The following is a 24,480-nucleotide window of genomic DNA, read 5'->3' on the forward strand; positions in this document are numbered from 1 at the left end:
ATGTTAGACAATGCATGCATTTTTAGTTCTATCAAGTTCATATTTATATACAAAAACAGCGTTTTACTATGGCATTGATGTTGAGGAAATCGTTTCCCTCCAATAACCGGCAGTCAAGTCAGCGTCACAAATTAAATAATTAAAATTAGAAAACATTGGTAAAATATTATATTGTCATTTAAAGAATTATAGATTTACATCTTTTGAACGCAATCAACTTGCCAGATTTAAAAATAACCTTACTGGGAAATCACACTTTGCAATAATCTGAGCACTGTGCCCAGAAAAATACGCGTTGCGATACAGACTAGACGTCATGTTGGGGAGATCTAAAATCGAAAATACTATGTAAATAATCCATTACCTTTGATTCTCTTCATCAGATGTCACTTCCAGGTATCACAGGTCCATAACGAATGTAGTTTTGTTCAAAAAAGCTCATCATTTATGTCCAAAAATCTCCGTCTCGTTAGCACATGATGTAAGCCAGCCGGACTTCTCGTCATGAACGAGGGGAAAAAATATATTTCCGTTCGTTCAAACATGTCAAACGTTGTATAGCATAAATCATTAGGGCCTTTTTTAACCAGAACATGAATAATATTCAAGGTGGACGAATGCATAGCCTTTTATAACGTATTGGAACGAGGGTACCCAACATGAAGTAGCGCGCCAGGTGTCTAATGGGACATCACCGTTCCATGGCTCTTGTTCGGTCAGATCTCCCTCCAGAAGACTCAAAACACTTTGTAAAGGCTGGTGACATCTAGTGGAAGCAATAGGAAGTGCCAAAATATTCCTAAACCCCTGTGTTTTTCAATGGGATAGGTTTAAAGTCAATACAACACATCAGGTATCCACTTCCTGTCAGAAAATGTCTCAGGGTTTTGCCTGCCAAATGAGTTCTGTTATACTCACAGACACCATTCAAACAGTTTTGGAAACTTTAGAGTGTTTTCTATCCATATATAATAAGTATATGCATATTCTAGTTACTGGGTAGGATTAGTAACCAGATTAAATCGGGTACATTTTTTTTATCCAGACGTGCAAATGCTGCCCCCTAGACCCAACAGGTTAAAAGCTACCGCAACGCTTTTTCATTTCAAACAAGCGCACTTTGATTGGTTGAAATTTGTTGCTAGTTAGCCTATCAGTGCTCAGCTATGATGCTCGTTAGGTGGCGGAGCCTTAAGAATTTTTTTACTTTTAGCAACCAATTGGAGCTTGCTGGTGTTTGTTGAGGTTTTTGCATTCTTACGAAATTCGGTAGTAGTAGTTTCCTGCAGGCAGCGTTTGTGGGAGTTCTGCATAATACATTTTGCAACAGGACTGTACTGTCTCTGGTTTTGCTTTCTTTTACAAGATCAGGGCCACGTTCAGTTGCATACGTTGCAGATAGAAAACCATGAATAGAGCCGAAGTGGCTCCATATTCTAAATGTCGGAGAGGCGCTTGGTCTACATAGCATATTTCTGAAAATATAATTTTAATTAACAGAAATCTGTATATAATGATGCTCATGTCTCTGCCCTAACAATCGGAGCCGTTGTCTCAAAGGCAGGAAGGTAGCACAAGCTTAGGGTCCAAAATAAACCCATAGGAACTCATTGAGTTTATTTTTGCAAGAGTTCTGCTCTGATTTTAACCACAGAATTTCTAAACACAGAGGGACAACATCATGAGACTTCTGGGATGGCTTGCGAAACAGATCAAGCAGACCAGGCCGTGGTTTAGGGTTTGAGAAGTCAAAGAGAGAACTGAAAAATTATTCCTTAGTTGTTAATTTTCTCAAAATCTAAAGCCTCAACCTAGATTTGAGCCAATGTCTTAAGTAGCTGAACATGTTTTCTTCAAAAACAACTTCATATTGAAGGAGTGCCTTTGATTTGACGGCCTGCACAACGACCGTTAGACCCAATGCCGTGTTTCTGCGCATGAGTTTAGATAGTCAACGTCGCCATGATATCCCCTACAACAAGCATTACATGGTGATTTTGCCAAGACGGACAGATATTTACCTACACAGTCTTGCACCCTTAACCCTTTTTTAACTGACTACAATATTTGTTGATTAAATCTGACTTTATAAGTGTTATGAGTAATCCAGGAATGTCATGAGTTAATCGACATGAGAAAACTCAAAATTACTTCGGACAAGCTCCACTCTTTTGGAAAAGCAGTTTCTGCCTATATTCATACTGTACTGTCTTTGTTTTGACCTATAAAAACAATTCAACCATTTCACTATTGAACAGTTTCAATTTATGTGAGTGTGATTTGCAGGAGGCACGTTCCAAATGAGGTTAGCAAGCTAGATTTAGCTTGTTTACAACAGACAAAAAGTTCACCCAAATATTTTTTTTTACTGTTGAAACACTCCTATTTGAAAGTCAAATTCATATTACAAAAAGTCCCTAGGATTCTTTTAACAAATTGGCAGGCCTAGTCCTATTTTCATGTGCTATAATTATTTTGCATTAGAAAGAAAGGGTAACATAAATTACAACACACTATAACCATTTGACCTTTTAATATCTCGCTTTCACTCTCTCTCATATCTCCGTCTCATATTACACACACAGGAAGTGAGTATATGCTCATAACAGTATATCTATTTCCTCATCATGGCCATTTGCATCTCAATGCTACAGCAAACCTGTCTTGTCTTCTCTTGCCTGACGCTTCTTTCGCAGATAGAAAATGGTGAGTAGCCTACAGGCCTAAAAAGCTTTTCTTTACTATCTTTACTGTCTCTTCTCTAGAACTAGTCTCTTCTCCAATCTCTTAATTTATCTATCCTTTATTTATAGAAATCATGTACAGTCAGGTCCATAATTTTTTGCACCCTTGATAAAGATAAGCAAAAAGACAGTATAAAAGAAATACAAATACTGAGTTATATTGGATGCTCAGAAAAAGAAAATTCTATTGTTTTATGCTAATACAATTTCTCAAAGAAAGAGATTTTTCTTAACAAGTAATACAAAATAAAAAAAAAGTAATACAAATTATTGGCACCCCTTTCTTCAATAACAGTCTTCAATGGTGAGGATAATGACACAGCCTTTTTCTAAAATTGTTTTATGAGGTTGGAGAACATGTTGGGAGGGATCTTAGACCATTCCTCCATACAGAATCTTTCCAGATCCTTAAAATCCTTTGTTAGCTATTATGGACTGCCCTTTTCAATTCAAACCACATTTTAAATGGGGTCAAGTCCAGAGACTGAAATGTTGATTTTGTGGTCAATTAACAATTTTTTTGTGGATTTTGATTAGTGCTTGCATTTATTGCTTTGCGGGAAGATCCACTAGCAGCCAAGTGTCAGCCTCCTGGCAGAGGTAACCAGCTTTTTGGTTAAAATGTCCGGGTACTTGGTAAGGTTCATGATGCTGTTGCACAAAATGACCTCAAACTTACGGTAAAATGTGGTGGTGCATCTTTGATGTTATGGGGATATTTTGCTTCCACTGATCCTGTGGCCCTTGTTAAGGTCAACAGCATAATTATCTTTACGAAGTACTTTACTTTTTAAACAAAACATTGTATTAGGATAAAATCATTTTATTTTTCAATATGTATGCTAAACTATCTATCTGCATTTGCTAGCTAAGTAAGTGAAACTGAAAGTGAAAAGAAATGAAAAAATGTATTTGTTCAAAACTTCAAGTATTGTCTTTCTCTCTCTTTAAGTCAACTACTCACCACATTTTATGCACTGCAGTGCTAGCTAGCTTATGCTTTCAGTACTAGATTCATAGGACTCCTGAGTGGTGCATCGGTCTAAGGCACTGCATCTCAGTCCTAGAGACATCACTACAGACCCTAGTTCAATTCCAGGCTGTATCACAATTGGCCGTGATTGGGAGTCTCATTGGGCGGTGCACAATAGGCCCAGCATTGCCCGGGGTAGGCTGTCATTGTAAATAGGACTTTGTTCTTAACTGACTTGCCGAGTTAAATAAAGGTTAAATAAAATAATATAAAAAATGAATTCTCTGATCCTTTGATTGCATGGACAACATGTCAGTTCATGCTGCAAGGGCTCTGATATCTTGGAGGACATCATCCAGAAGTTGTCATAATTACTGTGTAAGTTATGGAAGGGGGTGAGATCCTAGGTTTTGTATTGAAGTCAATGTACCCAGAGGAGGACGGAAGCTAGCTGTCCTCCGGCTACACCATGGTGCTACCCTACGGAGTGCTGTTGAGGCTACTGTAGACCTTCATTGCAAAACACTGTGTTTTTAAATATTATTTGGTGACATGGGAATATATTTAGTATAGTTTATCTAAAAAGTATAACTTTTTGTTTTTATGAAATTCATTGAGGAGGATGGGTCCTCCCCTTCCTCCTCTGAGGAGCCTCCACTGCACACACATTCAAACCAAATACATTTCACATGTGGATACAGTTATCCATTAGAACACCCTGACACACTGTTGCCACTGTGAACTATCCTTTATTGGGCTGTATTACATCTGTCAAATTCTCCAACACACACACACACTTCCATCATCTATCAAAACACATCCTGGGTTTCAGGTCAGTTCTCTGTAATAACATAGACAGGAATAAACGCCCTGACTTTGTGCCAGTTCAATTATGTGTTATAGCAGTGAGAAAGCCAATAGCGTTTTAATCGTTTTTTTTGTACTTGTAAGTGTTGTGAAATGTTTCCTAGTATTCATAGTTATCTAAACGTACTTGGTGATGTTGTGAAGCTTAAAATGCCAATCGAATTTCCCAAGTTTGGGATAATAAAGGTCTTCTAGTCTAACTTTGTAAATGTTTATTCTCATTTTCTTGTTGTATCCTAATATTGTAGAGCATGCGAAGGCAGAGAGAGTAGGTATTGGCTTTACAAGGTATCATAGAAGCTCTTATGAAGTCAGACATTCAACCACAGTAAAAGACTGAAGAACAAAGCCAAACGGTTTCTCTTTCATCTCTGATCTAAATAAAACTGCAATTCCTGTCAGTCTGTCATGTGACCCAATAACTTCCTGGAACCTTGACAGCTGTGGTGATTGGCTGGCTCGCTGTGGGTTTCCAACCTCTGTCTTTTTCACGCACAACACTCATACACACATACACTGGCTGTGGTTTCCAACCACTGAATTTTCCCAACCCTACTGAAGTCTGTGACGTTAGAAACACAGGAACACACAGACAGCATAAACTTCAACTTGAACAGTGGTGGAAAAAGTATCCAATTGTCATACTTGAGTAAAAGTAAAGATACCTTAATAGAAAATGACTCAAGCAAAAGTGAAATTCACCTGGTAAAAGTAAAGATAATTTCAAATTACTACTTAAGCAAACCAAACAACACATTTAAAAAAAAGAAGTAATCTACAGATAGCCAGGGGCATACTCCAACACAATTTACAAATTAAGCATTTGTGTTTAGTGAGTCCGCCAGATCAAAAGGCAGTAGGGATATCCATGGATGTTCTCTTGATAAGTGTGTGAATTTGACCATTTTCCTGTCCTGCTAAGGAATCAAAATGAGTACTTTTGGGTGTCAGGGAAAATGTATGGAGTAAAATGTACATTATTTTATTTAGGAATGTAGTGAAGTAAAAGTTGTCAAAAATATAAGTAGTAAACAAAACTACAGATACCCCAAAAAACTATTTAAGTAGTACTTTAAAGTATTTTTATTTTAGTACTTTACCTCCCTGAACTTGAAGTCAAAATAAATAACAAATAATGTAACTGTGTACCACAATACAGCTCTTAGCTCCCAAATGTGTACAATAAACTCAAACTAAATGTGTCTTTTGGGTTTTTATTTTTTATTAATAGGTTCCAATGGAGGTATTGAATGGGGTCCAGAATGTTCCAGAACCCAGTCCAGAAAGTGTGGGCCTGAAGGTTCTAGATCCCAGCCCAGACAATGAAAGAACCATTCACGGTTTTGCCCACACCATGGCTGAAGACATAATATACTCAGCTACATACGAGTCCTCATCCGGGTGTCCTCCAGTCCAGGAGAGACTGGCTGAGAAGTTACCCTCTCTGGCCATCACAGCTGCCTTGAAGGAAGCAATTAGAAGTGAGATATTTTGGTCTAATACAAGATCTAGGTCATATTCCAACCCCAGCCCATCCTCAGATAGAAGGGAGCAGGAACTACACAATACAAAACATGGGGAGGTTCATATGCACACAGAGATGAGTGGCAATGGTGAGAAACCTCAATATAATCCCAATGTGACCATCAAGTCCCACAGCTCTGGATCATCCACCTCCACTTCACAACCCTCCAAGCACACCCATTCCTACTGCTCCTTCTTACCCCAGTCGGGGCTTCCTACAGTGGGATCACTGGACTACCCAGATGCCCCCCCAACCACACCTCTTTTCCCAGAGATGGTCCAGAGCAGGGCTAGCTTTACCCAAAAACTAAAGGGGGGTTTGGCTAAAGAGTTCCTCCCCTCGCCCCCTCCCCCTACCCCTAAGGAAAAGCACAGAGAGGGAGGGCTCGCATTGGAGAATGTGGGGGAGGTCGAGGACACCCGGGAGGGGGAGGATTTCATGGGGCGTCTGTTGAGCTCTCTTTCTCTAGAGTGTTCTGAGAGAGAGGAGGTTTGGAAAGAAGAGGAAGCGTTTGATTTACCAACAGGTATTTTGACGGACGGTTATGAAGAGCGAGGACCCCACGGAAGGAGAGCCAAGCTGATGGCATATGTGGATGCACTATATGTGGATGCACTCTCTGATGAGATCACCACCTGGATGACAAATAACATGACAAATATTGACGACCTCTCTCTGATATGTGATCAAATGGTTGATCAAATCATCACATCCTCCATGAGTGAGGTGAGGCTGAGGAAGTACGTTGGAAGGCTGGTCTCAGATGCACTCTCCCTGGGATGGGAAGAGCAGAATGCAGCCTCTCTCCATGACTCCCTGGTTCTCCGGCAGGAGCAGACAGGGAGAAGGGAACCAAATCCAGTGGACCAAGAGGCTCATCTAATTGTCTATCCCTATCCAACCAATCCCAACCAGTCATCCAGAGTCCAACTTTGTTCACCCAAAACCAATGAGATGGATCTGGATCTGACCACCAACACAGCCCACCCTCCAGCCCACTCGCCAACCTCTGTAATCAGTCAATCCTATCCTGAAGACTTGGCCTGAGCTGTGGTGAGGTGTTGTGTAATGGAAGCCTCCAGGAAGCAGTGTATGTAGCTCTCCAGGGTTGCATCCCAAATTACACCCTAATCGAATATGTGTAGTTTTCCAGGCTGGTTGGACTGTGTTGGACGGCCTGGTGGTAAAGAAAAAATAACTGACCCCAAGAGTGCACCATTAGAGTAATAGTCAGCTCCTGAAGAAAGTGTTGTAGTTGGAAAACAGTTGGTAATGTCAAAACTGATGAGCTTGATATACACTGCTCAAAAAATAAAGGGAACACTTAAACAACACAATGTAACTCCAAGTCAATCACACTTCTGTGAAATCAAACTGTCCACTTAGGAAGCAACACTGATTGACAATAAATTTCACATGCTGTTGTGCAAATGGAATAGAAAACAGGTGGAAATTATAGGCAATTACCAAGACACCCCCAATAAAGGAGTGGTTCTGCAGGTGGGGACCACAGACCACTTCTCAGTTCCTATGCTTCCTGGCTGATGTTTTGGTCACTTTTGAATGCTGGCGGTGCTTTCACTCTAGTGGTAGCATGAGACGGAGTCTACAACCCACACAAGTGGCTCAGGTAGTGCAGCTCATCCAGGATGGCACATCAATGCGAGCTGTGGCAAGAAGGTTTGCTGTGTCTGTCAGCGTAGTGTCCAGAGCATGGAGGCGCTACCAGGAGACAGGCCAGTACATCAGGAGATATGGAGGAGGCCGTAGAAGGGCAACAACCCAGCAGCAGGACCGCTACCTCCGCCTTTGTGCAAGGAGCAGCAGGAGGAGCACTGCCAGAGCCCTGCAAAATGAGCTCCAGCAGGCAACAAATGTGCATGTGTCTGCTCAAACGGTCAGAAACAGACTCTATGAGGGTGGTATGAGGGCCCAACGTCCACAGGTGGGGGCTGTGCTTACAGCCCGACACCGTGCAGGACGTTTGGCATTTGCCAGAGAACACCAAGATTGGCAAATTCGCCACTGGCACCCTGTGCTCTTCACAGATGAAAGCAGGTTCACACTGAGCACGTGACAGATGTGACAGAGTCTGGAGACGCCGTGGAGAACGTTCTGCTGCCTGCAACATCCTCCAGCATGACCGGTTTGGCGGTGGGTCAGTCATGGTGTGGGGTGGCATTTCTTTGGGGGGCCGCACAACCCCCCTTGTGCTCGCCAGAGGTAGCCTGACTGCCATTAGGTACCGAGATGAGATCCTCAGACCCCTTGTGAGACCATATGCAGGTGCGGTTGGCCCTGGGTTCCTCCTAATGCAAGACAATGCTAGACCTCATGTGGCTGGAGTGTGTCAGCAGTTCCTGCAAGAGGAAGGCATTGATGCTATGGACTGGCCCGCCCATTCCCCAGACCTGAATCCAATTGAGCACATCTGGGACATCATGTCTCGCTCCATCCACCAACGCCACGTTGCACCACAGACTGTCCAGGAGTTGGCGGATGCTTTAGTCCAGGTCTGGAAGGAGATCCCTCAGGAGGCCATCCGCCACCTCATCAGGAGCATGCCCAGGCATTGTAGGGAGGTCATACAGGCACGTGGAGGCCACACACACTACTGAGCCTCATTTTTACTTGTTTTAAGGACATTACATCAAAGTTGGATCAGCCTGTAGTGTGGTTTTCCACTTTAATTTTGAGTGTGACTCCAAATCTATACCTCCATGGGTTGATGAATTGGATTTCCAATTATTATTTTTGTGTGATTTTGTTGTCAGCACATTCAACTATGTAAAGAAAAAAGTATTTAATAAGATTATTTATTTCATTCAGATCTAGGATGTGTTGTTTAAGTGTTCCCTTTATTTTTTTGAGCAGTATATATATGACACAACCTTAACCCACAATTAGGATTAGGTTTGTTTACAAGAGCTATAGACCTAATTAAGAAGACACTTTAAATTGGCTAACTTCTGATGATATTGCCACAAGGTTGGAGTTAGTGGTCAAAATGACATGCTAGTATTGTCAGAACCGATGAGGTTGATGTACATGGGCTATAACCTAAACCCAAAATGAAGAATGCATTGTTAATGTATAATTGTTTACTGACAATATTCTCTGCCATAAGGTTAGAGTTAATGGTCAGACAATGTTGTCATGCACTTGAACCTAGTGCACTTTAACTGAAAGAGAAAATTGACAATATTTGCTTCTTCATTAATTCACATAGAAGTAGTCCATTTCCCTCCCTTCAATATGCATACTATAAACAGACCAATCTCATCTTGTCTCCTCTGATTATCTTTGGTTGATGCAAAAAAAAACAAGCATGGCAGAGCGCACAAACTACCCATCATCGGATTACTTTTGATTTCTAGAAAGTGTTCTACTCAATTATTTCGCTCACCCATGATGTGATTAATTATAAATAGTAATTACTATTAGCTAATTCATATTGTAGTTTATGTCAGCCGAGAGTTATAAATACATGACCGCTTGTGATATATCAATATTTCCTCAGTTAGCGCTAGGACAAATGTAGTTTACATTTTTCCAGTTTGGATGATTGTGTTATGTTGTAGCTACTTCTGTGAATGTCTGAACATTGCATCCAAAAATAAACTGTTCACATTCTGGACATAACTTTGTTAAGGACTGTGTTTGTGCAAACTGTTTCTGAACAAACTGTGGCCAGCTCAAATTCTGATTGTTGCGTCATTCGAAACTGGACGTTCTAAATACGCTTTCTAATCACACCGGTTTGATCGTATGCTACAAGGACCGCTGTAGAATGATCACACAGGTGTGTTGGTACATGTGGAAAGGTTAATAACAGTAAATACAAAATGCTTAATAAATATGTGACTGGTGAATTGTATGAGTCAGTGCCTGGGCCCAAGCATGTACTGGGCCCAAATATACTGTATTATAATACATTTTTTATCCAACCACAGGAGCACGATCTCAATGTTCAAAATAAACCAAAGTGTCACGACTTCCGCCGAAGTCGGTCCCTCTCCTTGTTCGGGCGGCGTTCGGCGGTCGAAGTCACCGGTCTTCTAGCCATCGCCGCTCCACCTTTCATTTTCCATTTGTTTTGTCTTGTTTTCCCGCACACCTGGTTCACATTCCCTAATCAGACTAAATGTATATTACCCTCTGTTTCCCCCATGTCTGTGTGTGGAATTGTTCTTTGTGTAGGGTGTTACGCTACAGGCTGGCTTGCGCTAGGTTTGTTTGTTTTCTTTAATCCAGTTCATGTTACCATGGTTGTGCTTTGTGCTGCCTCGCCTGTGCCTTTGGGCCAGGGTGTATATTAAAGTTCTCCTGTTATCACCCATCTCTGCTCTCCTGCGCCTGACTTCCCGGCAACCAGTCACTCACCCCGTTACACAAAGAGAATAATCTAGCCACAGAGGGTCAAAAATAACTGTGGATTAAGTTTTATTACAAGCACATACAGGTATCTGCCAAAATTAAGAAAACAACATAAAGTGTCTTAAAAGGGTGTTGCGCCACAACAAGCTGCCAAAACAGCTTCAATGCACCTTGGCATAGATTCTACTAGTGGATCTAAACCATGCCAGGAAAATACTCCCCACTTCTACAAAAAAAAGAAGCCCCCTGGCTTATGATTTCTTCACCCGGTCCTGGGAGAGAGTGGGAGTAAGGATGAGGTCAGTGTGTGTGTTTTTTTTCTCTGGTGAGCTTGTGTTAGTGTGTGTGTGTGTGTGTGTGTGTGTGTGTGTGTGTGTGTGTGTGTGTGTGTGTGTGTGTGTGTGTGTGTGTGTGTGTGTGTGTGTGTGTGTGTGTGTGTGTGTCTGTGTGTGTGTGTGTGTGTGTGTGTGTGTGTGTATTTGGGTGGAGAAAGGGAGGCATATTGAGACGACAAGAAAACTCTGACTAGAAAAACAAGTGATTTTAGTGTGAAATTCAAACTAATGGGTTGCAGTTGAATCAGTTCAGGTAACCTGTAGTGGACTTGTGATATTTGTTTGTGTTTCTTCTGACCAGAAGTAGCAGGCGCTTCGTGTCACACATCTTGGGTCAATATCTGTTTTTTGCTTTGCTCTAAGGAATAGGGGCACCATTGAAAGGAGTGATTTCTGGGGTAGTCTTAAGTGTGGACGTGGAGTATTGGAAGTTGAAAATTCATGGTGTTTGTGATGCCCGTCGTTTGGTGTGGCGCAGACCCAGTGGGGAGCGTGCTGAAATGGAGGAGTGGCTGTGTTTCTAGCTCTAACAATGCCGTAATATCTAACAGTAATATCTAACAATTTCCAAACAATACACATAAATCTAAAGTAAAGGAATGGAATTAAGAATATATAAATATTTGGGTGAGCAATGTCAGAGCGCATAGACTAAGATACAGTAGAATAGGATAGAAAACAATATATATGTAACAGTGTAGGTTCCGTCCCTCTCTTCGCCCCAACCCGGGCTCGAACCAGGGACCCTTGCACACATCAACAACTGACACCCCACGAAGCATCGTTACCCATCGCGCCACAAAAGCCGCGGCCCTTGCAACGCAAGGGGCAACCCTACTTCAAGTCTCAGAGCGGGTGACGTCACCGATTGAAACGCTATTAGCGCGCACCACCGCTAACTAACTAGCCATTTCACATCGGTTACATATACATATGAGATGAGTAATGCAAAATTTGTAAACATTATTGAAGTGACTAGTTTTCCATTATTAAAGTGGCCAGTGATTTTAAGTCTATGTATATAAGGCAGCAGTCTCTAATGTGCTAGTGATGGCTAAGTAACAGAATTTCACAGTCTGATGTTTTTCAGTCTCTCGGTCCCAGCTTGGATGCACCTGTACTGACCTCGCCTTCTGGATGATAGCGGGGTGAACATGCATTGGCTCAGGTGGTTGTTGGCCTTGATGATCGTTTTGGCCTTCCTGTGACATCGGGTGCTGTAGGTGTCCTGGAGGACAAGTAGTTTTCCCCCAGTGATGCGTTGGGCAGACCACACCACCCTCTGGAGAGCCCTGCGGTTGCAGGCGGTGCAGTTGCCTTTTTTTATTTTACCTTTATTTAGCTAGGCAAGTCAGTTAAGATCAAATTCTTATTTTCAATGACGTCCTAGGAAGTGGGTTAACTGCCTTGGTCAGGGGCAAAACGACAGATTTTGTACCTTGTCAGCTTGGAGATTCGATCTTGCACCTTTCAGTTACTAGTCCAACGCTCTAACCACTAGGCTACGCTGCCGCCCCAAGCAGTGATGCAGCCCGACAGGATGCTCTCAATTGTGCATCTGTAGAAGTTTGTGAGGGTTTTAGGTGCCAAGCCACATTTTTTCAGCCTCCTGAGGTTGAAGAGGTGCAGTAGCGCCTTCTTCACCACACTGTCTGTGTGGGTGGACCATTTCAGTTTGTCAGTGATATGTACGCAGACGAACTTGGAGCTTTCTACCATCTCCACTGCGGTCCCGTCGATGTGGAAAGGGGGGTGCTCCCTCTGCTATTTCCTGAAGTCCTTGATCAGCTCCTTTATTTTGTTGACATTGGGTGAGAGGTTATTTTCCTGGCACCACACTCCCAGGGCACTCACCTCCATCCTGTAGGCTATCTCATCATTGTCGGTAATCAGATGATTGAATTGGAGGCATGCGAGGCCACGCAGTCATGGACAAACAGGCAGTACAGGAGGGGGCTGAGCACACATCCTTGTGGGGCCCCAGTGTTGAGTATCAGCGAAGTGGAGGGGTTTTTCCCTATCTTCAGAACCTGGGGCGGCCCATCAGAAAGCCCAGGATCCAGTTGCACAGAGCAGGGTTCAGACCCAGGGCCTCAAGTTTAGTGATGAGCTTGGAATGTACTATGTATTGAATTCTGAGATACAGTCAATGAAAAGCATTCTTACATAGGTATTCCTCTTTTCCGGGTGGGATAGGGCAGTGTGCAGTGCAATGGCGGTTATATCTTCCGTGGATCTATTGGGGCGGTAAGCAAATTGGACTGGGTCTAGGGTGTCAGGTAAGGTGGAGTTGATATGATACTTGACTAGTCTCTCAAAGCACTTCATGATGACCGAGGTGAGTGCTACGGGCGATAGTCATTTAGTTCAATTACCTTTGCCTTCTTGGGTACAGGAACAATAGTGGACAAACTCTTGAAGCATGTGGGGACAGTAGACTGGGATAGGGAGAGATTGAATATGCCCGTAAACACTCCAGCCAGCTGGCCTGTGCATGCTCTAAGGACGAGCGAGGGATCCCGTCTGGGCCGGCAGCCTTGCGAGGGTTAACACGCTTAAATGTCTTACTCACATTGGCCACAGAGAAGGAGAACCCACAGTCCTTGGTAGCGGGCCACGTTGGTGGCACTGTGCTATCCTCAAAGCGGGCGAAGAATGTGTTTAGCTTGTCTGGAAGCGAGACGTCGGATTTTCCCTTTGTTTTACGTGATTGTCTGTAGACCCTGCCACATACGTCTCGTGTCTGAGCTGTTGAATTGCGACTCCACTCTGTCTCTATACTGACATTTTGCCTGTTTGATTGCCTTACGGAGGGAATAACTACACTGTTTGTATTCGGCCATATTCCCATTCACCTTGCCATTGTTAAATGCGATGGTTCGCACTTTCAGTTTTGTGTGAATGCTGCCATCTATCCATTATTTCTGGTTAGGGTAGGTTTTATTAGTCACAGTGGGTATGACATCTCCTATACACTTCCTGAGAAACTCAGTCACCGTATCAGTGTATATGTCGATATTATTCTCGGAGGCTACCCAGAACATATCCCAGTCCACGTAATCAAAACAACCTTGAAGCATAGATTCTGATTGGTCAGACCAGCGTTGAATAGTCCTTAGAATGGGTACTTCCTGTTTGAGTTTCTGCCTGTAGGAAGGGTGGAGCAAAATTGAGTTGTGATCAGATTTGCTGAAAGGATAGCGGGATAGGACCTTGTAGGGATCCCGGAAGTTGGAGTAGCAGTGGTCGAGTGTTTTAGCAGCGTGAGAGCTACAGTCAATGTGTTGATAGATCTTCGGCAGGCCTTTCATCAAATTTGCTTTTTTTAAATCCCCAGCTACAATTAATTCGGCCTCAGGAGATGTGGTTCTTTGAGGGCTGTCGTGGTAACAACTTGAGGGATGATATACACGGCTGTGACGATAACTGAAGAAAATTCTCTTAGGAGATAATACGGTCTGCACTTGATTGTGAGGTATTCTAGGTCAGGTGAACAAAAGGACTTGAGTTCCTGTATGTTATCACAATTACACCATGAGTTGTTAATCATGGCTACTTTGAAGAATTTGTTTAACCTCTTACATCTAGACGTTCCGCTAGCGGAACACCTGCTCCAATATCCAATGACGGCGTGGCGCGAAATACAAACTCCTCTAAAATCCGAAAACTTCCATTTTTCAAACATATGACTATTTTACAGCATTTTAAAGACAAGACTCTCGTTAATCTAACCACACTGTCCGATTTCAAAAAGGCTTTACAGCGAAAACAAAACATTAGATTATGTCAGCAGAGTACCCAGCAGGAAATAATCAGACACCCATTTTTCAAGCGAGCATATAATGTCACAAAAAACAAAACCACAGCTAAAGGCAGCACTAACCTTTGATGATCTTCATCAGATGACAACCCTAGGACATTATGTTATCCTGTTGGGGATAGGGGGCAGTATTGACACGGCTGGATAAAAAACGTACCCGATTTAATCTGGTTACTACTCCTGCCCAGTAACTAGAATATGCATATAATTATTGGCTTTGGATAGAAAACACCCCTAAACACCCTCAGGCAAAAACCTGAGAAGATTTCATGCAGGAAGTGGCCTGTCTGACAAGGTGTCGTTCTTCTTGTCTCTGTTTATTGAAGAGTGAGGATCTTAGCTGTCCCGTGACACTTCCTACGGCTGCCATAGGCTCTCAGAAGGCGGTAAAATGCTGAATCGTGGCTTTGCAGGCTCTGGCTGGAAAAAAGTAGCGCGTTTGGGTAGTGGCTGGTTACAGTATTGTGAGACTCAGGCTCGTGCCCGCGTCGACCGAAAGCTGTGTTTTCTTTCCTCTGTTTAGCTAAATGGACATTCCCGGTCGGAATATTATCGCTTTTTTACGAGAAAATGGCATAAAAATGGATTTTAAACAGCGGTTGACATGCTTCGAAGTACGGTAATGGAATATTTAGATTTTTTTTGTCACGAATTGCGCCATGCGCGCGACCCTGATTTACCATTTCAGATAGTGTCTGGGACGCATGAACAAAACGCCGCTATTCGGATATAACGATGGATTATTTTGGACCAAACCAACATTTGTTATTGAAGTAGCAGTCCTGGGAGTGCATTCTGACGAAGACAACAAAAGGTAATCAAACTTTTATAATAGTAAATCTGATATTGGTGAGTGCTGAACTTGCCGGGTGTCTAAATAGCTAGCCCGTGATGGCTGGGCTATGTACTTAGAATATTGCAAAATGTGCTTTCACCAAAAAGCTATTTTAAAATCGGACATATCGAGTGCATAGAGGAGTTCTGTATCTATAATTCTTAAAATAATTGTTATGCTTTTTGTGAACGGTTAACGTGAGTAATTTAGTAAATTGTTAGAGAATTCCCCGGAAGTTTGCGGGGGTATGCTAGTTCTGAACGTCACATGCTAATGTAAAAAGCTGGTTTTTGATATAAATATGAACTTGATTGAACAAAACATGCATGTATTGTATAACATAATGTCCTAGGGTTGTCATCTGATGAAGATCATCAAAGGTTAGTGCTGCATTTAGCTGTCTTCTGGGTTTTTGTGACATTATATGCTAGCTTGAAAAATGGGTGTCTGATTTATCTGGCTTGGTACTCTGCTGACATAATCTAATGTTTTGCTTTCGTTGTAAAGCCTTTTTGAAATCGGACAGTGTGGTTAGATTAACGAGAGTCTTGTCTTTAAATAGCTGTAAAATAGTCATATGTTTGAGAAATTGAAGTAATAGCATTTCAAAGGTTTTGATGAATACGCTGATTCGGTGAGCGAGTTTATTAGCAAGTGCATCAGTGATGTTGTACCCACAGCGACTATTAAAATATTCCCCAACCAGAAACCGTGGATTGATGGTAGCATTCGCGCAAAACTGAAAGCGCGAACCACGGCTTTTAATCAGGGCAAGGCGACCGGAAACATGACCGAATACAAGCAGTGTAGCTATTCCCTCCACAAGCCATTCAAACAAGCTAAGCATAAGTATAGAGACAAAGTAGAGTCGCAATTCAACGGCTCAAACACGAGAGGTATGTGACAGGGTCTACAGTCAATCACGGACTACAAAAAGAAAACCAGCCCCGTCGCGGATCCCAATGTCTTGCTCCCAGACAAACTAAACAACTTCTTTGCTCGCTTTGAGGACAATACAGTGCCACCGACACGGCCCGCTACCAAAACCTGTGGGCTCTCCTTCACTGCAGCCAACATGAGTAAAATATTTAAAGGTGTTAACACTCACAAGGCTGCAGGCCTAGATGGGATCTCTAGCCGCGTCCTCGGAGCATGCGCAGACTAGCTGGCTGGTGTGTTTATGGACATATTCAATGAATCCTTATCCCAGTCTGCTGTTCCCACATGCTTTAATTAAGAGGGCCACCATTGTTCCTGTTCCCAAGAAAGCTAAGGTAACTGAGCTAAATGACTATCACCCCGTAGCACTCACTTCCGTCATCATGAAGTGCTTTGAGAGATTAGTCAAGGACCATATCACCTCCACCCTACCTGACACCCTAGACCCACTCCAATTTGCTTACCGCCCCAATAGGTCCACAGAAGACACAATCGCAATCACACTGCACACTAACCTAACCCATCTGGACAAGAGGAATACCTATGTAGGAATGTTGTTCATAGACTACAGCTCAGCATGTAACACCATAGTACCATCCAAACTCGTCATTAAGCTCGAGACCCTGGGTCTCGACCCCGCCTTGTGCAACTGGGTCCTGGACTTCCTGACAGGCCGCTCTCAGGTGGTGAGGGTAGGAAACAACATCTCCACCCCGCTGATCCTCAACACTGGGACCCCACAAGGATGCGTTCTCAGCCCTCTCCTGTACTTCCTGTTCACGCATGACTGCGTGGCATGCCTCCAACTCAATCATCAAGTTTGCAGACGAGTGGTAGGCTTGATTACCAAAGACGAGACGGCCTACAAGGAGGAGGTGAGGGCCCTCGGAGTGTGGTGTCAAGAAAATAACCTCACACTCAATGTCAACAAAACAAAGGAGATGATCGTGGACTTCAGGAAACAACAGAGGGAGCAGCCCCCTATCCACATTGACGGGACAGTAGTGGAGAAGGTGGAAAGTTTTAAGTTCCTCGGCGTACACATCACGGACAAACTGAAATGGTCCACCCACACAGACAGCGTGGTGAATAAGGCGCAACAGCGCCTCTCCAACCTCAGGAGGCTGAAGAAATTCGGCTTGTCACCAAAAACACTCACAAACTTTTACAGATGCACAATCGAGAGCATCCTGTCGGGCTGTATCACTGCCTGGTACGGCAACTGCTCCGCCCACAACCGTAAGACTCTCCAGAGGGTAGTGAGGTCTGCACAGCGCATCACCGGGGCAAACTACCTGCCCTCCAGGACACCACCCGGTGTCACAAGAAGGCCAAAAAGATCATCAAGGACAACAACCACCCGAGCCACTGCCTGTTCACCCCGTTATCATCCAGAAGGCAAGGTCAGTACAGGTGCATCAAAGCTGGGACCGAGAGACTGAAAAACAGCTTCTATCTCAAGGCCATCAGACTGTTAAACAGCCATCACTAACATTGAGTGGCTGCTGCCAACATACTGACTCATTTCTAGCCACTTTAATTATTAAAATTTGGATGTAATAAATGTATCACTAGCCACTTTAAACAATGCCACTTTATATAATGTTTACATACCCTACATTACTCATCTGATCACTCATCTCATATGTATATACTGTACTCTATACCATCTACTGCATCTTGCCTATGCCGTTTGGCAATCGCTCATCCATATATTTTTATGTAGATATTCTTATTCATTCCTTTACACTTCTGTGTATAAGGTAGTTGTTGTGAAATTGTTAGATTACTTGTTAGATATTACTGCACGGTCGGAACTAGAAGCACAAGCATTCCGCTACTCTCGCATTAACATCTGCTAACCATGTGTATGTGACAAATAAAATGTGATTTGATTTTTGATATGATGAAGGCGCAGGTAGATCAGGCACCGGTGCAGCTCCGAACCTCTTGCAGTTACTCCCGTCTGCTTAGCAGCATGCTGCTGCCTTCGGTTTCCTTGGCAGGCAAGTTCCAGGTAGCACAGGCCATTCAGATAGGGACAGATGACAAGGCAGCGTTGAGAAAGACAAACATTTTTCTCCATAAATTTGCACAGAATTGAGACTTGTGTTTTAAGCATTGGAACTTTCGGATTGTTAACACTGTCCTGGACAAGTGCGTAATAAACACAGCTTCTACAGCGCTGGAAACATTCGTTAGCTATTCCAGGCAAAGCGGGCTCCATTGCAACCTAGCTATAGCCGGCCGGGATGTCCTTGTCCCATTGCACTCTAGCGACTCCTGTGGTGGGACAGGAGCATGCATGCTGACACAGTCACCAGTTGTACAGTGTTTCTTCTGACACATTGGTGCGGCTGGCTTCCGGGGTAAGCGCGTAGTGTGTCAAGAAGCAGTGCGGCTTGGCAGGGTCGTGTTCTGGAGGACGCATGGCTCTTGATCTTTGCCTCTCCCTAGTCCGTACGTGATTTGCAGCGATGGGACAAGACTGTAACTACCAATTGTATATCATGAAATTGGGGAGAAAAGGGTTAAAAAAAAAATATACAATTATTTCCTTTCACTGGAACTAAGGGGCCTAGCCAGAAACATACTATTATTCCTCCTCCACCAAACTTTACAGTTGGCACTATGCAATGGGGCAGGTAGCATTCTTCTGGCATCCACAAACTCAGATTCGTCCATTGGACAGCCAGATGGTGAAGCGTGAGTCATCACTCCAGAGAATGCTTTTCCACTACTCCAGAGTCCATTGGCGGCGAGCTTTACACCACTCCGGCCGACGCTTGGCATTGCGCATAGTGATCTTAGGCTTGTGTGCAGCTGCTCGGCCATGGAAACCCATTTCATGAAGCTCAATACGAACAGTTATTGTGCTGACATTTCTTCCAGAGGCAGTTTGGAACTCGGTAGTGAGAGTTGGAACCGAGGACAGAAGATTTTTATGCGCTATGTGCTTCAGCACTCGGTGGTCCCCATTCTGTGTGCTTGTGTGGCCTACCACTTCACTGCTGAGCCGTTGTTGCTCCTAGACATTTCCACCTCACAATAACAGCACTTACAGTTGACCGTGGCAGCTCTAGCAGGGCATAAATTTGAAGAACTGATTTGTTGGAAAGGTGGCATCCTATGATATTGCCACGTCGAAAGTCACTGAGCTCTCCAGTAAGGCCATTCTACTGCCAATGGAGATTGCATGACTGCGTGGTCGATTTTATACACCTGTCAGCAACGGGTGTGGCTAAATTAGCCAAATCCACTAATTTGAAGGGGTTTTCACATACTTCTGTATATATTGTGCATGCCATGTTCATATGATATAGCAGTGAGAGTGACTAACAAAATCAATGGGGGCCCCCTAGAGGTCAGGGTCCCTGGGCACATGCCTTGTGTGTCTGGTCAGTAATTCAGCCATGATTACTAGAAGGTTTAGATTGCTGGCTAGACTAATTTACCTAGCAATCTATAAAGTGCTGACATGGGCTAATTGAGTGACTGTCAGTGACTGACATACAGTAAAAAGAGGAAAACTGCTGATGCACTACCAAATTTCTAAATTGCACGTGGTGTATTCTACTGTACTAACTAACAGTAAGCTGAACATACTTTTTGAGTTGGGGGCCCCCTAGCGGGGCAGCTGCTTATGTCGGTTATGCCTAGAAACGGCACTGTGTGTGTGTGTGCGTCCGGTGTGTGTGTGTGGCTAAGGTATGTTTTTGTGTGTGTGTACGCATGTTTGGCTGAGGTGTGTTTCTGCCTGCCTGCGCGCGTGCGCATATGCGTGAGTGCGTGTGTGTCTGATGTATTCCCCCAGCTCAGATATCTAACATGGCAGGAATGTAGATTGTGAACTTTTGCCTCCCACATTTGGCCACGGGCAGCCCTTCCGCGGGACACAATATGGACAGGAACATACACACATAAGCCATAAACATACAAAATATATATACAAAGAGCCCAGGTTTAGATGGATGGATACATGCACAGAGTTTCAGAAGAGTAGTCTTCACGGCAAGGTGTGTGTGTGTGTGTGTGTGTGTGTGAGTGAGTGTGTGAGTGAGTGAGTGAGTGAGTGAGTGAGTGAGTGAGTGAGTGAGTGAGTGAGTGAGTGAGTGAGTGAGTGAGAGATCTGCTGGGCAATTCCACAGTAACAGAGTGATACTGAGACTCAGATTTTACCCTTTAAAATGTATGTCAAACAAAAACGCATGATTGCAAAGTTCAACAAATCATAGAACTCTATGCACAAGGACTACCTTTAATAATTTCCACAGAAAATGTTACAAAAACACATTTACTTGAAGAACAGTGCATATGCAAAGTTCGGTAACAATGAAGGTTTGTGCTGTTTGTGCCGTCATTTTGTTACCAAACTTTGCATCTGTACCTTGTGCATAGAGTTGTATGGTTTGTTTAACTTTGCAATCACCTATTTTTCCATCCAGGCAGTTTACAGGTGAAATACAGTTTGAACACACACACACTCCTTTTTGTCTGAATAGTAACACATGTGGATTACATACATTGATAATTTTGTGCAGTCCCAGTTGCACAGTAGATAGGCTATCACTACACTACCCACTGGGCACACACTTGTTGAATCAACGTTGTTTCCACGTCATTTCAATGAAATGAACCAACAAGGAATAGACGTTGAATTGACGTCTGTGCTCAGTGGGTATACATTAAAAGCCTGACTCAAGAAAAGGTACATTTGTCGCTCAGAGACATATACTGTATATCATTTTATCTCTGTAGGTCATTGGTTCAAACACTTTTTTTTGGAGTCCCCCTATCATTTGAATCAAATGATTGCGGCCAGCTCTGTCATATGAATGTCTGATTGGTTTATTGTTGCTCATCAACGCAACCATGTTGAACATCTCTGTGAAGAGTTTTTTTCTCCTTTGACATCAGGAGCAGACCTGTGGTTTCACCTCTTTACCGGAATGGGAGCATAAAAGCGACAGGGCTTTCCTTCCCCTGCTTCCAGGTATTATGAGAAGGAGATGTCATACTCATTTGGAGAGGTAGAGAGGAATAGGCCTGCCATACTTGTTTGGAAAAGGGATCACCACACATCTGTGCGCTACTATGAAGTGTAAGAATCAAAGTACTTGTGCCAAACTATTTGGGAGAGAAAACACCCAAAACAACTGACCTTAGATTAGTCTGTGTCTGTGTCTGGGGATGATTTATTCATAAACCTAGGCTACTCCCTTTCTCCCAGGGCTCCATTCGGTCAGTTGGTCGTATAATAAAGTTTGAGGGTGTGAGGGGGAGAGGTCCTCAGTATCAGGGCTGTCTGTCTGGCGGGGTCCAAAAACCAGTCTCCCCCACAATCTGTCTCCCATCTCAATATAGAGCATACACTCATGGAGCAATGAGACAAGCAGTGGTCCCCTTGGCTCACACATGATGACACAGCTGTAGAGACGAGAGACAGAAAGTGGGAGAGACGGAAAGGAAATCAAGATTATTAATAAAGATAGACATATTTACAACGCTAATAGCAGTCACTTATCTGTTCACATCTATCTGCTTCTTTTACAGTCATTTCAAATGCAACTTAATGCATCTTCATTGGGAGTTTGTGTTTGAGATGAAAGTTGTTTATTTTACCATAAATGATTCCCTTTTAGTTTCACAAATGTAATCTATTCTTAATAATAAATATAAGTTAGATGAAAAACACTTTAGTTAGGTTTAAATTTTTCATGATAAAATAAAATAACCATTCATTTCAAATACACATTTCCATAGCCATACTAACAATAAAATAGAATTGCCAAGGGAAAGTTCAAATATTTAATCAAGGCTCAGTTTTCTAGAGTTTTGGCTAAATATTTGTCCTATTCTGGTCAGTGCAGTGGCGGTGGACTCTCTCAGGAGGTAACTGAGAGGTTAACATCACGCACGCATCTCTGTCTTGAAGGAACTAGAGGGGAGGCAGGTTGCGCACACTCTCTGTGTGCAGGATTGGAACGTGGTTACCCCAGTCAACTTTCTCTCAAATCTTCGGGGCAGAGGGGAATAGGATAAACGACTGGAGTGGTTACACTCCTCCTCCCACGCTAAATTCATTGAAGGGGCTCTTTCCGACTCGAAAAGCAGGAGACACGCTCATGTAGCCAGGACATTGATTTAATATACACGTCCCGTCCTTGACTTCGTTGTTGTTTTTGACGGATACTCATGTGTCGGGAATGCTACCATGGCCACGCCGAACAGCCTTCAGCAGCAGCAGGATTACTTCAGAAGCATCAGCAGCGAATCCACAACGTATATGATGGTCCCGGCCACGGCGGCTGCGGTAAACACGCGTCGCGATGCCGCGCCATCCAAGATGTGGATCGCAATGGTGGTGATTGTGGTGATCGTTCTACAGATTGCCTCGACCACCGGACTTTTCGTGTACCTGAATATGTCAGTATCACAGGTAAGGAATTGGTTTTTGTTCAGTGGATTGGAGAAGGAAGAGGGAGAGAGGAGAGTGTTGGGTTGGCCGCAGCAGCAGTGCAGTTTTGGAGTTTAACGAACACTTGAATAAAGTTTCATGACGAGACGTGCCTGATGATATTCCAACACTGTTGTGGACGAACTTTATGCACTATTTAACAAAGTTTTAGGAAATCGTGTGACCGAAAATGTTAACTGGAATGTCGCCTGTGACAATAGCGGCCAACCATGTTGTTTGTGTTAGATTGTTCATCAATAATCTAACAGTTGTGGAACCCTGGCGTAGCCTTACACATTATTTGTGGTTTTATTTAGCCCCCACGTTTTCTGAGCAAATAAATAAATAAATAGTACCAGTCAATAGTTTGGCCACATGTACTCGTTCAAGGGTTTTTCTTTATTTTTACTATTTTCTACATGTAGAATAATCGTAAAAACTATGAAATAACACATGCAATAATGTAGCATCCAAAAAAGTGTTAAACAAATCTAAATATATTTTAGATTATTCAAAGTAGCCACCCTTCGCCTTGATGACAGCTTTGCACACTCTTGGCATTCTCTCAGCCAGCTTCATGAGGTAGTCAACTGGAATGCATTTCAATTAACAGATGTGCCTTGTTAAAAGTTAATTTGTGGAATTTCTTTCCATCTTAATACGTTTGAGCCAATCAGTTGTACTGTGACATGGTAGGGTTGGTATAATGAAGATAGCCCTATTTGGTAAAGACAGAGTCCATATTATGGCAAGAACAGCTCAAATAAACAAAGAGAAATGACAGTCCATTATTACTTTAAGACATGAAGGTCAGTCAATCTGGAAAATTTCAAGAACTTTGAAAGTTTCTTAAAGTGCAGTCACAAAAATCATCAAGCGCTATGATGAAACTGAATCTCATGAGGACCGCCACAGGAAAAGAAGAGCCAGAGTTACCTCTGCTGCAGAGGATAAGTTCATTAGAGTTACCAGCCTCAGAAATCGGCAACTATCTGCAGCCCAAATAAATGCTTCACAGTTCTAGTTAGACACATCTCAACATCAACTGTTCAGAGGAGACTGTGTGAGTCAGGCCTTCATGGTCAAATTGCTGCAAAGAAACCACTACTAAAGGACACCATTAAGAAAAAAAGACTTGCTTGGGCCAAAAAACACGAGCAATGGACATTAGACCGGTGGAAATCTGTCCTCTCCAACCGCCGTGTCTTTGTGAGAAGCAGAGTAGGTGAACGGATGATCTTTGCATATGGTTCTCACCGTGAAGCATGGAGGAGGAGGTGAGATGGTGTCAAGTTGCTTTGCTGGTGACACTGTCTGTGATTTATTTAGAATTCAAGGCACACTTAACCAGCATGGCTACCACAGCATTCTGCAGCGATACGCCATCCCATCTGGTTTGTGCTTAGTATTTCTATCATTTGTTTTTCAACAGGACAATGACCCAACACACCTCCAGGCTCTGTAAAGGCTATTTAACCAAGAAGGAGAGTGATGGAGTGGTGCATCAGATGACCTGGCCTCCACAATCACCCGACCTCAACCCAATTGAGATGGTTTGGGATGAGTCGGACCGCAGAGTGGAGGAAAGGCAGCCAACAAGACTGTTGG

General features: G+C 43.2%; 2 protein-coding genes across 2 annotated transcripts in view; both read left to right on the forward strand.

Annotated features, from left to right (window-relative positions):
* The first annotated feature begins 2,615 nt into the window (after positions 1–2,615).
* Positions 2,616–9,760, forward strand: si:dkey-171c9.3 (uncharacterized). The gene is made up of 2 exons (XM_014207446.3): positions 2,616–2,706; positions 5,816–9,760. The coding sequence occupies exons 1-2, from the start codon at positions 2,704–2,706 to the stop codon at positions 7,154–7,156; spliced, it is 1,344 nt and encodes a 447-aa protein (XP_014062921.3). The 5' UTR covers positions 2,616–2,703; the 3' UTR covers positions 7,157–9,760.
* Positions 9,761–22,366: 12,606 nt separating this feature from the next.
* The window catches only part of tnfsf10l (TNF superfamily member 10, like), an 80,907-nt gene continuing 78,793 nt past the window's right edge, over positions 22,367–24,480 (forward strand). Inside the window, exon 1 of the mRNA XM_014207390.3 lies at positions 22,367–22,854. Within this exon, the coding sequence (XP_014062865.1) occupies positions 22,630–22,854 (225 nt within the window). The 5' untranslated portion in view covers positions 22,367–22,629. The remainder of the gene's footprint in view (positions 22,855–24,480) is intronic.

This window comes from Salmo salar, chromosome 07 (assembly GCF_965601325.2).
Source record: "Salmo salar chromosome 07, fSalSal1, whole genome shotgun sequence".
In the NCBI taxonomy this organism is placed as follows: Eukaryota; Metazoa; Chordata; class Actinopteri; order Salmoniformes; family Salmonidae; genus Salmo; species Salmo salar.